Source organism: Sesamum indicum, linkage group LG16 (genome assembly GCF_000512975.1).
Source record: "Sesamum indicum cultivar Zhongzhi No. 13 linkage group LG16, S_indicum_v1.0, whole genome shotgun sequence".
NCBI lineage: Eukaryota > Viridiplantae > Streptophyta > Magnoliopsida > Lamiales > Pedaliaceae > Sesamum > Sesamum indicum.
Window position 1 is genome coordinate 886,910 of NC_026160.1, and position 14,665 is coordinate 901,574.

General features: G+C 35.8%; 3 protein-coding genes across 3 annotated transcripts; all 3 read right to left on the reverse strand.

Moving 5' to 3' along the window:
- LOC105178499 lies at positions 322-2,493 on the reverse strand. Its single transcript, XM_011101985.2, has 3 exons — positions 1,641-2,493; positions 986-1,519; positions 322-875 (listed from the first exon to the last, which is right to left on the reverse strand). The coding sequence occupies exons 1-3, from the start codon at positions 2,406-2,408 to the stop codon at positions 765-767; spliced, it is 1,413 nt and encodes a 470-aa protein (XP_011100287.2). The 5' UTR covers positions 2,409-2,493; the 3' UTR covers positions 322-764.
- On the reverse strand, positions 3,422-8,185 carry LOC105178500. The gene is made up of 4 exons (XM_011101986.2): positions 7,364-8,185; positions 6,001-6,534; positions 5,638-5,914; positions 3,422-4,081 (listed from the first exon to the last, which is right to left on the reverse strand). The coding sequence occupies exons 1-3, from the start codon at positions 8,102-8,104 to the stop codon at positions 5,810-5,812; spliced, it is 1,380 nt and encodes a 459-aa protein (XP_011100288.1). The 5' UTR covers positions 8,105-8,185; the 3' UTR covers positions 3,422-4,081; positions 5,638-5,809.
- LOC105178501 (phospholipase A1-IIgamma-like) lies at positions 10,519-12,208 on the reverse strand. The gene is made up of 2 exons (XM_011101988.2): positions 11,606-12,208; positions 10,519-11,272 (listed from the first exon to the last, which is right to left on the reverse strand). Exons 1-2 carry the CDS (start codon positions 12,200-12,202, stop codon positions 10,682-10,684), a joined length of 1,188 nt encoding a protein of 395 aa, XP_011100290.1. The 5' UTR covers positions 12,203-12,208; the 3' UTR covers positions 10,519-10,681.

Here is a 14,665-nt window from a genome sequence, read left to right on the forward strand (position 1 = left end):
CGCATAAACTGCTTTCACGTTTAAGAAATCACATCTAATATTCTTATAATCTGCTATTATCTAACAAATGGTCTCAAACATTAATAATATTAATAAAATTTCTTGATATTAGCATAAAAATTAAATAAAAATCAAATTTTACTTGGGAGAAGGCCTTATAATTATCCCATTATAATTTGAGAACTTGCTACTCCCTTAACATTAATAGTTTTCTTTTTACTTATTTAATTTTTTATTACTTAACTTCTTATTTCTATCCAATTACACCGAAAGGCAAATTCATCACAATATCAGATTGACCAAAACTAAAACGATCACACTTGGAGAACTCTAAGCAAGGCATCCAAGAAAAGAAGAAGCGTTTAGTCCAAGAAAATGAAGGAGAGATCTAAGAACTTCCTTTGATTAGTTCAAAAGTTTCCGTAACATGATGGAGAATTAAGTAAAAATGCTAGCTAATGAACTGTATTTGTATGTATATGTTACTTAAGAGTTTAACTGAACTTTTAGAATGCATGTTACATGATATTACATTCCTTGTCATCCACCCAATCCTTCACAAGCTGATACACCGGCAACAGGAAGAGGGTCTGGTCCTGTGCTTGTCTAGTTTCTATTCAGATGCACTGGGCTGATTTGTAGTACACAGGAAGGAATTCAAAGAAGTTGCATCACTTAGACCAATGCCATCACCAGGTGTATCCGGGGGGTAGAGGCTGATCAAGGTTGTTAGATGAACTCCAAGAAATTCGATTATGAAAAAATTAGTGCATGTATATTAACTCTTCATCACCACATTCTCGAATAGCAACTTCCAATACAGTGCCAGAAGAGGGCGGTAGCACGTCACAACATTGTCTTCGTGGCGCTTGCAGCTGTATTATACGGTTTAGTAAGAAACCCAAAGAAAGATGAGATAAAATTTACGTTGTATATAGGAGTCATCTATGATTGTATTAACATATATATTGCACCTGAAATGTACCTGTTTGTGATCAAGGTCTTGTTTTTGTGAGAAAACTCTGATCTCTTCAAGCTTCCGTGGAGAGGCCATGTCGAACGTGCAGTTATCTGAGGTCATCATTCTGTAAGTGCTTCTTATTCTATTTCTTTCAGATAAGACGTTGTGCAAGAAGAACACAGGAGGCCTCCGGCATGGATCAGGGTTATATCCCAACGTGTCGATAACATATAAATCATTAATACCGCCGCCCTTTCTCCAGGGAACATACGTCTCCTGAGTTCGAATAGCATCTGGTAAGAATACATTGTGTTGGAAGATTTGAACAGCATAGCCCCACGAGACGGAGATTGTCCAAGAAAACCACCGATCATAGCAAACTGTTTGTTGCATAACCCTCTGGGAGTCGATGCTTATTGCTTTAAACAAGTGTTCCAGGGCCTTTATTGGTGTCATTTTGGGGAAAATCGCGTCCATTGCCTCCCAATGATGGAGGGAAACGAGGGGCCTAATGGGATGAGAAGCCAAGAGACCGAACACACTTCCACGAACATCCATCTGATATATCAAATTTCATGTTCTCAAACAATGAACCTCATGTTGAACAAAATGACAGAAAAAGAAAATGAATAGTATTGGTTAATCAGGTAAACATCTCAAAAGCTGATAAAATGGTTACCTGATGGAATCCAGGTTCATGTGTTAAACTAACGCCAAGCTCGGCCAGACAGGACTGGATCCTGCTGTCACTTCCATAAAGGTGTGGGTATCGTTCGAGGCAAGAATCAAAAACTTTAGCCAAAACCTTTGCCAGGGGATAGCTTATAGCAAAACCAGCTCCTCCGAAGGCCATTTCAAAGGAGAAGAGCTTATTTTGAATATAACTTTCTGAATTTGTCCCAATGTAGTACCACAAGCCATGATCATACTTTGACAGGGTCTTCACCAGATTTTCAGGGAAGAAAACTGTATCATCATCCCCAAACACAAACCACCTCACATTCGAATGGTTAAGAGCTACAGTTTCCGAGACAACACGTGCAACACGTATAGCGGACCGCAGGCCGTTCCGATATGTGTAACGAAATCGAGATGTGTCTCCAGAGACGCATACAGGAGGAAGAGCACTTGCATCAGCCTGATCGACTGGTGTCGCATTTTGGGGTGCGTTTTCCAGGAACACACAACCCCTCATCTCCTGAGGCCTCCACCAGAGCCTAACATATTCCTTCCGACTCAACCAAGTTTTATCATTCGAGGCAATGCCAAAAATTATATGTTCAAGAGAGGTTGGTGGATAAAGAGCCTGTAAAGAAGTGGAGATGTGTGTTACTTTAATATTCGGGACGATGAATGTAAGATATGTCATACATAGAAGACATGAAACTATCATGAATACTATGAGGCGATTGTATGAGTGGGGCCTGGGGACTGCTGATTTGTCCATGGAGAAGGCGATGGAGAGCTGAGGGGTTTACAGGAGAAGGTGGTAATACTTTTGGGCAGGTTTTGAAGTTCTGTGGCCACCCATGTTGACCCGCAATACTAGGCGGAATTAGACACATTTTTCTTAGAGAATTAGATACACCTCCACCTAGGAAGAAAACGTAGGAGTTCAGTTTGCTCGCATGAATTCAGTCCTAAACAATGGACTATGTATCGCACAGATGTCGAGAATCTGGAAGTCAACTTCTTTGATGAATGCTCAATCCAATATTTTTTTTTACTCGCACATTATAAGTTGCTGAAAGTGTCGTGCTTGAAAGGTGGTGGGAACTTGCCAGCTCAGGGCTACCAGACATTTCCCAGATGGCACTCAAAGTAAATATAGAAACATCCAATTAAATATACGTTCATTTTGGGAAGGAAGATTCTTGGGAGGTTCACACTATATTTGATTTTATTTTTAACTTGTTTTGATATGTTTTGTAAAAATAAAGAGGAAAAAACCAAAGATAAATAAAAATGTATTAAAAATAATGTGTATATTTGAATTTATTTTTGAAGATAATATAAAATAAATATGGTATGTTTAATGTTATTTAGTAGGAGAGAAAAACTAATGTTCATTGTCAAATCATGTATTTTTTATATATATTCATATATATATATATAAATATATGTATATATATATATAATTTTTTTAGTTATAAGACCTATAATTAGTGTAGGCTTATTTTGACAAAAACAAATGCAGCACTGTTTCAAAACATTTCAAAACACCACCAAAACTTCCAAAACAAATCAAAGGCAAACATTGTCCATGTTTTGGTCCATCTCGGAAATGAAGCAAAATAAAACCAAACATTATGTCAACTTTCACCAGATTGTATTCAACCACAACTGTAGGAATACCTTAAATCCATCTGTAATACATGAGAATTTGTATTTGAACATGATCCAAACAGTTGAGATGTCTCTAATCAGTGAAATTCTGATAAAAGGACTCACACTTCCGGCAGAGAATAAACGTTTCTGTATGTATACATTCTGGGATTCGGGAAAACGTAAAGAAATTACCTCAGTGATAACTCATGAGAATGCTGTACATTAAGGAAAGAACATCAGGTCAACTGCAAGAACAAATTGTAAAGGTACATGAAGAAGCATTAGGAAAAGAGGTATAAATAATCTAACAATTTTGCACTCATCAAAAGAATATTCAGTAGTTTCCCTGTGCTGATATTAGTTCACCACTGGCCTTCTTGCCTGCTGACCAATTTCAGGAGTTTACGGTCTTGAAATGAATGCAAACAATTTCATGTTCTGCACTATCAGATCTTCTGGTTCTTGGATGCAGATTCATCATAAGAATGATTCAGCCACAGACAATAATCTCTCTCTTGCATCTTAGCTTCCTGTCTTCTTGTGTTTAAACAATAGAAAAAGGACAAGGATAAGAAGCCAAAACTCTCAGGCAATGTGTTTCATTGACGATAATCCAATGACTTCTTTATAATGTCTCCAGATATTATGCCAGCTCCACTGAAGAACTTGCAACACAGGTTCGTCCAATTTCTGCAGCTTGAACAGCTTGGTTTCCATCCAGAAAAACAAAGAGCCAACCAGCTTCAATGACAATCTGGAGAACTATATACTCCGTTGATTAACTGCAAGAATCTGTAAATCAAAAAATTCCATGATGGTAAAAACCCATTTAGTCAAATGTGGTTAATGAAGAAAAGTCACCAACTATGGGGATGAACTAAGACTTTACCTCTAACTTGCATGCCCAGAATGGTTCTAACTCAGGTATTTTTTTTTTCTTAGACTTTTCTGAATAGCTGCTATTGTTAGGATATTCACAACATAAAATAAATTTATCACCAACTACCATAGGAGCCATTATTCAGACAAAAACCATGGTTAGCAGCAAAAGCAGATTTGTCATGCTTTATACTTGTTGCAATGTACACACCAGTCTTGGAGAATCAGATTTATTGCAAGAATTATTATTTTCCCAAAACAATGTCTCTAAACACTTCTGAGTGATTCTCACCAGTGTATATTTTCAAACTGTCAGCGATTCAATTGTATGTTGTCTTTTAATTCCTTGATTTACAGTTCCAAAGAAGGATATTAAGATTGGCTATCAAGAAAGGAGTGTAGACAATTAGAAACCTGTATGTGACCATAGTGAAGGATAATGGGGTGAAGCATAAACCAGACCATGTATACAGATTACTCAATGGACAACCCATTCGTAATAGTGGTCTTAATCAATCATACTTGCCATTCCGGACATCCCTGATTTATCCTCGCTCATGGGTGAACAACTAAACGTTGGATGGTTGTACAATCTAGTTGAGGAGAGCTTTTAAGCCCAAAAGATTAAGAAATTATATAAGATCTCTTTAGAAAGTAAGCAACCCAACTGATCTTAGAAATCTAACAAACATGTTAGACATGACTGTAAAGGAAGAGATTACTCGTAATAATTAACTACAAACTTCATATATCTTCTAGGCGCTTATTTTATCCAAACAGATTGAAGGAGAAGACATAACTCTTACAAGCTCCACAGCTCACACCCAGGCTGACCCAAAAAACCTCTAATTGACCCTTCTTCTAGTACAAAAGAACAACCAGATCTGAGGAGGAAGGGCCAAGTAAGGCATGGTTCTAACTAGAAAAGTTATTTGAGTATGTTATTGTTGGTGGAAAACTTGCCAGGAAATATTTATGCATGTTAATATATGATGCAATTCAAGCATGAGCCACAATGACCTTCAGACTCTGCTTGCTTAAACAGCATGTCTTATATATCCTTCTGAAAGAATTCTCAATTACCTTATTTGTTTTAGAATGTTTTTCAATTAAGGAGACTATATACAAAAAATATAGTAAGAAAATGTGATTATACTGTAAACAAATCCTCGTGATGTATCCAGGCACTTTGCTATTGGGATAAACAATGGCCTATATCAAACAATAAAAACTGCTAAAATCGCTGTAGAGAAAATAAGAGTCATGATCATGTAACCAATAGAAGACTATAAGCAAAAGATCAGGTGAGAGAAAAAGGCATGGATATTCCAGAAAGAACTCTGCACTATACCAGAACAACAAATTATTGGGAAATGCTTGCAATCCAAGATTAATTTTGTGAACTCTAGAATTATTCACTCAGACGATGGAGCAGAACATCATAATCTTGAACTGAGAAAACCATTTACCTAGAACTTAATGGAGCAAGTTCATGAACATGCAGCACCACTCATGTACTTGGTAAGACTGTATGCTTGCTTGTAAAATTGCTTGTATAAAATCATCCAAACTGCCAATACATAAATCTGATTTAGAGTCTCCATATAATAATGAGTTTCCATAAAATATTTCACTCATTCTTTATCCACGCATGGCAATCAGCTCATAAATCCCGCATTTTCTTATTTGGATAGTCATTGTTCCATCAGAAACTGATGAAATATCACAGCACTGGCGACGAGGTGCCTTCATGTAACGAAGAAAGAAGATAATCATCAGAAAAACGACAAGAATTTAGGTAAAGAAATCTTGATGAAAAGCATGGATAGTACCTGTTCAATACCGAAATCCAGATTAAGAGAATAAACACTAACTGCTTTCAATTTCTCGATAGCTTTTGTTCTAGAACAATTTCGAGCACTATGCCTTGTGTAATTGGTCCAGACCCCAGTTGTATCTGCAACGACAGTATGCATAAAGAAGACAAGAGGTCTTTTACATGGATCACTGGGATACTCTCTTGTGTTAAACATATAACGGCTTGAAGCCACATCTCTTCCTCTCTTCCATGGCCTAAAGGTCCTCTGTAACGAGAGAACTTCAGGAAGAAACTGATTTCCTTCAAACACTTGAACAGCAAAGCCCCATGAAACTGAAACCGTCAATGAATTGGTGTGGTCATAGCAAACAGTCTGCTGAAAAATCCTAGCAGGATTGACACGGACAGCATTGAAAAGATGTTCCAAAGCATGAATCCTGCTCACACCAGGAAAGATTGGATCGACAGCATCTATGTGATGGAGTGATGCCGCAAGTGATAATTGATGCGCAGAAAGCAAACCAAATAAATTTCCTCGAACATCAACCTAGAAATAATGAAGGACATGTCAATAAAGATATCGTCAAAACAAACATAAACTACAATCATCCTGTTGGAAATCAATGGTTACTTCATTTTATCTGTAAATTTAGCTAACATCAAGTTTCAGAATTTTCTGCTTCTAGGTAACTAAGAGGAAGGCTCACATAGATAAAGGGGAAAAACAGAGAGGATTTCAAATCCTAAACAATTTCTACTTCTTATTCTAAAGTACCCAAACTACTCACCTGGAATCTTTAAGACATTCAAGTTTAAAGTATAGATATAGAAGAGAAAAACCACTACTTCTAGTCTGACAGAAAGCTTGGTCCAGAGATTGTCGATGATAGTGTATGGGATTTCCATAGTTTCTCACAAAAGTAAACTCAATCTAACCGCTGAAATGCAGAAATGCAATATCTATATACAAATTGAGATAAGGACAAAAAGCTGTCGCAGCCTATACAGAGCTGAGATCATGAGTGAATCAAGTTGAGAAAAATACGGTTGTTTCAACTTTTACAAAGTTCCAAAAATGGAGTTTGAACTTCTTTAATTGTCAATTAAATCAAGCTTAAAGGAGTTCTAATCGAGTCAAAGATAAACAGATGTCATGGAGTTATATTTCTTTACATATTTTATCAAATTTTCAATTAAGTCAAGCAGCTCCAAATCTTATTAAATCAAAAATGTGGAAGCTTGATTTTTACATTTATTTGAATAAGCTCAAATAAGCTTCTAGTGATCAATATCTTATGAAGTAACTAAATTTACTTTTCAGCCTGTACACAGCTAAAACTAATAACCAACGGGCATAGTACTGAATAACCTCATACCTGATGGAATCCTGGTTCGACTGTCAACCGGACGCCGAGCTCAGCTAAACAAGCGAAAATCCGAGCATCACTTCCGTACAAATGACGATACCTATCGAGGCAAGAATCAAGAACCCGAGCCAAAACCCTGGCCAAAGGCGCACTAATCGCGTAACCACCGCCCCCAAAAGCCATATCAAAATAAAATTTTTCATTCTGTTCATAACTCTCGGAATTACACCCGATATAGTACCACTTATTGTTATCGTACTTGGACAAAATTCTCACTAAGTTCTCAGTGAAAAACAAGGTGTCATCATCGCCGAAAACGTACCAATAAATGCCAGGAACATTAAGGGCAAGAGCATCTTTGACGACACGGGCGATGCGGTGGCCGGGGGAGAGGGACGAGGTGTTGGGCGGGACGATGATCGGAGGGAGAGAGGGGGTGGGGTAGGATGGGGGACGGTCTAGGAATAGGAAAGTGGTGTTGAGATGAGAAATGGGACCGTGCCAGAGTCGAATATAAGTGGCGCGGGAGCGGAGGGAAGAAGAGGAAGCGGCGACGGAAAAGAGGACGCGGTCGAGGGACAGCGGTGGCGGCAACGGAGAAGGGGATTCAACGGCGGACAAAAAGGTGGTGGGTGGGCGGAGGTTGAGGCGGAGGTGCTGGAAGTAGAGGAGGGAGACGGAGAGTAGGGCGGAGAGGAGGAGGATGCAGTCCTTCATGCGTGATGGGGTGGTGGCGAAAGGTACGGCCATTTTCTCACCGCAGTTTTCACACACTACACACACTTATTGCACTGACCTCTGCTCAGGAATTTTGGGGGCCAATGTTTTCATCACTCCCCATAAATAAATAACAAAATGCTCAAATTCAAATTGTGTATAATTAATTTAAAATTTAAAATTTAATTATTTAATTAAAAGTGTTTCTCAATTGAATAAATGAAAATAATAATTAAAATAATAGAAGTTATTGAGAGAAGAAATTGAAATAAAATTAGAGAAAAATAAACAATTTATGAAATAATTAAAAAGTCAAAAAAAATAAAATTGTAGAAAATTTTGTGTGAGCACTGAGCAGTAGTTCAAATATGGGAAAGTTCTAAGAAAGACTGAGTTTTGTCGAATTTGAGTTGTATTGCAAGTGTAATATACTTATTGTATTATTGGTGTACAATTCAAAAAAAATGATTAATTACATAATAATTATATCACACTTGCTTTATAGTTGATCTGATTCGCGCGATCTTAATTTGGATAATAACCTTATCAGCATAATTAATTTCAAAGTAAAAAAATAAGTGTTGTTTTAAGAAACAAATTTTTAATTGGATAATTAAAACAATTAAGAGAAGTGATCGAAAGAAGCAATAATTATGGAGGTTGCGAAGAAAAAACATCCAAAGTTAGAAAAGGAAAAAAAAAAAAGAAAAGAGAGAGAGAAAGGTTAAGTTAGTGAGAAGAAAATCTCTCTGAAATTCATACATTATGTTTGTTTTCATGTTCAAGTTATTTTTCGGACAAGTTAAAATATACACAATATTTGTTATTATTTAAAAACACCTTATTTAGGTGTTTTAAACTGTTTTAACAAAAATACATATACATAAGTACAGATACATATACATAAATATATATAAAACAGACATGATTTGATAATAAATAGTAATTTTTGTTTCTTAAAATACTACATTAAACATACAATACTTATTTTAAATTACCTCCAAAAACAAATCCAAACATACATACTATCTCTAACACACACTTATTTATCTTTATTTTTCTCTCTTTATCTCCACAAAATATAACAAAATACTTAAAAAACGAATCTAAACATTATGATATATTCTTAACAAGCTGCTTACTTTAACTAACTCAAATCTCGCTCTGACCCCCTCTACAAATAGAGGTCATCAGGTTGAAGTAAAAATGTAGCTTTCATGGTATACCCTCAACACACTTTTCACTTTCGCATACAGCAAGGCTGTGAGTTTTTTAGTTCATTTTCTAAACTCCACAAGCTTATTTTAGCTTTTGTTTTTACTCCATATTATTTATTTCATTATCATCTCATATGTTTACCAATTTTTTCATTAAATTATATTATTGATTTAAGTATTGGAGTGTTAATCAATTTTTGGCAGGTTAGTTTCCCCTTTGGCCTTGGATTTTCAAGAAGTTTTTTTGACAATTGTAGTACTATTGGACTTTGGTACACATCAGTGGCGCCGTCTTTGCGAAACTTGAGCTAAATGATAAGCGATGTGCATAGAAATAGCTTGGCCCAAAAAGACTCAAATGATCCAAAAAAAAAAAGAAAGAAACGAGAGGTCCGTAACATCCTAGGAGGGCCAAATCATGAGAGGCCCAAAAACACTTGACAGGGGTCTTGGCAGGTGACTCCAAAAAACAAATAGGCGGGCGGCCTTGGCAGGTACCCCCTAAAAAACAGATTAGCAAAGGAAGGAAGTTGAAGGCATCCCCTTTTATTTGGCCCATGAAAAGACCTAAAACCCAAGCTAGACCCACCAATCCATGATGAGGACAGCCCGCTGAAAATTACCAGGCTCAGCCTAAGAGGGAAGCCTAGTACACTAAGAACGACCCAAAAAGGAGACTTGGTACGAGGCCTGTCTTCCAAGCCCAGCTCTGAGGGAAGGGAGGCTCCCGCAAGAAGCTAGACTCCTTGACCTAAAAGGATCCCTTGCAGAACAAGAGTCCTCGCATAGAGGGAGTTCTCCTCCAACTAAAGACGAGCTGCTCAAATCAAGGAGGAGATAAAATCATGTTTTTTCCCAAAATTTCGCCTTCTTTCTCGGAAATACAGGTCACTGCAAATCCTGACCCATTTTTATTAAAATTTGAACAAAAAATGCTGACATTAGCAAAAATAATTACATAAATTTCTAATTTTACCCTTATATAACTCTCCAATATAATAATTTTGTTATTATAATAAAAAAATATAATGATGTAAACCTCATTCAATATATATGTATTGTATGTAATTTTTTTTTGTTTACATTAGCATTATTTGTACTCCAAGCCCTGACGAAAAGAGATTAGGCGTAAATGGAGAATTTACGGAGAGCGCGTAAGTATAATTTCAAAATTTATTTAGAGAAAGTTTCGACTTTTAGGGGAAGTTTAAGTGTAACATAAATCCAAGAAAAAGAAAAGAAACAAACTAATTTTATTTAACATCTGAATAACAGATGAGAGGATCACTAATTATTTATCATTTCTTTGAATGATTTAACATTATTTCAACTAAACTCCGTCCGATTGTTTCAGAATTAAGCAGGTGCAGAATACATCCATATTCAAGGATCATCACTCATCCCCTTCATAATCACGCAATTGCCAAGAGCCATCACTTTTCTGTACCATACCCTTATTCTCTTCACACCACCAGGAAAAAGGGATACCATACTTTGGTTTCAAAGCCCCAGAGCCTTTGTTCACAAGAGCAAGATCTCTTTTAGGTTCACCCCCGTTTTCTATAGCCAAACTATGCAAATAAGCCCCCTCCAAGTTGTGCCAAGTGTAGGTGTCCCCTGGAAACGTCAAGTAAGGAGACTTTTTACTATCAACGAAATGTTCCTGCCCAACGCGGGTATACCCGGGCATTGCTGGCGACTTAGGGACGATATCCGGGACATTGTGAATGCTTAACATGTGAAGATCGTTCATTGACTCTGCCGTGTGCTTAAAGTTTGAGTCCCCAACCATTGGGGCGCCGTATCTGAAGGCTGTCACGGGGCAGGTTTTGTATGGATTGTGGCAAATCTTGTTATAGCCATTGCATACAATGTCTGTTGCACACAAAGTTGAAAGTGCTCCTCCCAAACTGTGCCCTGTCAGTGTTATGCTTAATTCTTCATGTTTGTATTGTTCTATTAGTTTCTTCAGTTCTGATAGTACCTGAAAGTTTGAGGAGCACATACAGTTTTGTCTAATCATGCAGTTCTCAAGGTAAAAAATGAAAAATAGAAAGGAGAATTATATCGACACTCTTGATTTTGTAAAATTGTAAACTCGACTAAATCTGAACCAATTATATGACAAATGCAATGCCCTTATCATGTGATTGGTGTATAATTTATGACAAAGTTTACAATTTTATATCTTTATCCAAAAATTACATAAATTTATCAAATATCAGGAATACTTGTAATTTTTCATAATTATGTTAAATTTCAAAATAGCTTATTATAATTTACCCAAAAATATACTTGTGTTCAATTCAAAACTCACCTGATCTCGTGCACTCGTTTTACTATACTTAGATCTGGGGTTGGTCGCCGTATAAATAGAAAGAAAACCTTGGTGCACATGAGCATTACTACCACCACATTTTCCAAGAATCTTGGATGCTGGCACCAGAGGGAATTCGAAATCTTTCTCCCACTCAATCGGCATAATTGTTCCTCTCCAAGCAATCAAAATGTCCCTTCTTCCCAACGCAGCTTTCCCTTCGTCGGTGGCCACAGCAATGTACCCCATCCAGTTGGATTCCTTATACCAGGTTTTTTCAGACAAGGGCTTCAAGATGAACGACTCCGGAAGACTAATCCCCGGGCCCGACGTTGCATATATATACTTGACAGCCTTATATCTGAAGGGGTTCCCTTTAACTAACCCACATCGTTCGAATAAATGCTTCCTCGAGAATTTGCTGTACCCGATATATTTCGATAGAATGTCAAAATCGAAAGCGTCGTTGGTGGCTTGAGCCATACCACCATAGTGCAGAAGATACCGTTGTAGATCACTATCCAGGGGCTTCAAGAGGTTTGTCCAGTTGTTGTGACCGCTGAGCAGCCTCCACCTTTGTGCTATACCTCCTATCATTTTCTTCAACTCAAAGCATAATACACTCATAGTTCTCTACATATCCTTTATATAATACTTTCTTCAGGACAAAATTGTAATTTAGATTCCGAAAGTATAAGGTGGTTTGTATTGTTGGTATTGTACTTTCTGTAATACCCAACATAGGTCCACACTTTAGGAAATTATTGCAAAGTTAGTCCCATTATTGCAATATCAGCCCCGTATTTGATGAAAGTATTGTAGAGTTAGTCTCATATGTTGTATATTTTTTAACAAGGACACTAACTTTGCTATGTTCAGGACTAAGATTGTAAATTATCCTATATTTGAGGATCAAAATTGTAATTTTCTGCTAACTTTGTTAGACAATTTTAGTTCAAGGAGTGTAGGTTGACGGGAAGTGCTGATAGTAGGGTGCGTGACGATTTTTCCTTTCTAGCATCTAGTTCATGCAATTTTTGTGATGCATCATTTCATTGAAAGAAGAATTCCCCAAGGAAGCTTTAGAGTTTGTTATCACACACTAAATGCACGATATTTTTTTTAGCATGTTCCTCGCTTAATATTGGAGAAATTTTAATTCAAATCGAGTTCGATCAGATCTGCACAATATTATATTATTAATACAACACATTTATCGTGCAGTTGATGTACAATTTAAAAAACTGACTAATTAAATAACAAGTGTATCACTCTTATTTTATAATTAATTTAATTCGATTAAAATTAATTTGAATAATAATTTATCCCTGTATATACCGAGAGTCGTATCTAATTTCTAATCTATTGGGACTGGATCAAAAACTATAATTTACAGCATGGCAATCCTATGTGGGATATCAAGTGTTGATATTTACGTACCAATTTAATTTGTCATTTCTTTTCTTTTCTAACATTCATCATATTGAGAAAAAATTAAAAAATTGTAATTTTCATCTCGAAGTATAAGGTGGTTAATAATATTAATCTTATATTTTCTAAAATAATCAATATTAATTCCATATTTCAAGAAAATATTGTAAAGTTAGTCAGAGACGTTGCGAATCTTTGGGATGATTTTGGGATGCTTTTCTAAAGTGTGCGGCCAATATTGTAACAATGTGACTAACTTTACAATTTTTTTTTTAAATATGAAACTAACATTAATTATTTCAAAAAATATGGGACTAATATTACCAACCATCCAACATTTTACGATTGAAATTGCAATTTATCAAGCATATTCAAGCAACACTAGTCCCAACGATGCTTGCTATTGGTATAACATTTCTTGGTCAAACTTCCTTCGTATGATCTTGGAAGAAAAAATTACATTTTTAGTCTCAGACAATAGAGGGTATTATATTTTTGGTCCTACAGTTCACGAGATAGTATACTGATGCCATAGGATAAAAAATTATAGTATTTCTTGTCCCTTTGAATAAAAATTATGGCACTTATAGTATCATAAGATATAATATTACAGTATTTTATTTTTCAAATGCTATAAATTTTTAGCCTATAGAATCAAATATGCTAAATTTGTAAACTGTGAAATAAAAAATACAATACGCTGTATCATGTGGGACAAAAAATATAATTTTTCAAATATTGAAATGACTATAGAGATTTCACCAATCTTGATTTATTTAGTCTAAAATTTGAAAAAACCAACAGCTTAAGAGCCAATTTAGAATGGATCGCATACCTAATAAATGCACTGTAATCATTATTTTTCTAGCCCTTTCCTCGTTGGAAAATTCTTGTTTACATGAAGTTTAATCGAATCAAATCAATCATAGAATAAGTGTATCGTACTTGTTATGTGATTGGTCATTTTTCCTGAACTGTACTCCATTCACGCGATAAATATATTACATTTGTTATAATTGGTTCAGGTTTGATATAGTCGAATCCAAACTAGAATTTGCGCTCCTCACCCTACCCAAATTCATCTATTGAGTTTTATTGAGGTATTAAGAAAAATCTTGTAGGGTCTTACTAATTAATTTTTGTGTATGTGTGTGTGTGGTTTTTTCAACATAATAGATTTCAATAAATAAAATTTCTCAATCTTTTAATTTACATTAAAATGAAACAATAATTTTTTTTAAAACATATGAAGAGTTTCGTATATATCCTCTGCATGATATCATAAGAATATATATATTACTAAGTTAATTTGCTAAATTCATTGTATATTGTATAGAATAGACAGATATTTACAGATCTTAAGATATTCTAATACCCCCCTAAAGTTGATGCGTGAAGATTGCGAACACCCAACTTGTGGAGAAGATACACAAACTATTGTGTCCCCAATGCCTTAGTAAATATATCAGCAAGTTGCTCCGAGCTACGTACAAAAGCAGCTTGAATGTATCCACTTTGAATCTCATCACGAATAAAATAACAATAACTTTCAATGTGCTTCGTTCAATCATGAAACATAAGATTGGCACCAATGTATAAAGTTGTTTGACTGTCACAATACAAGAGTAT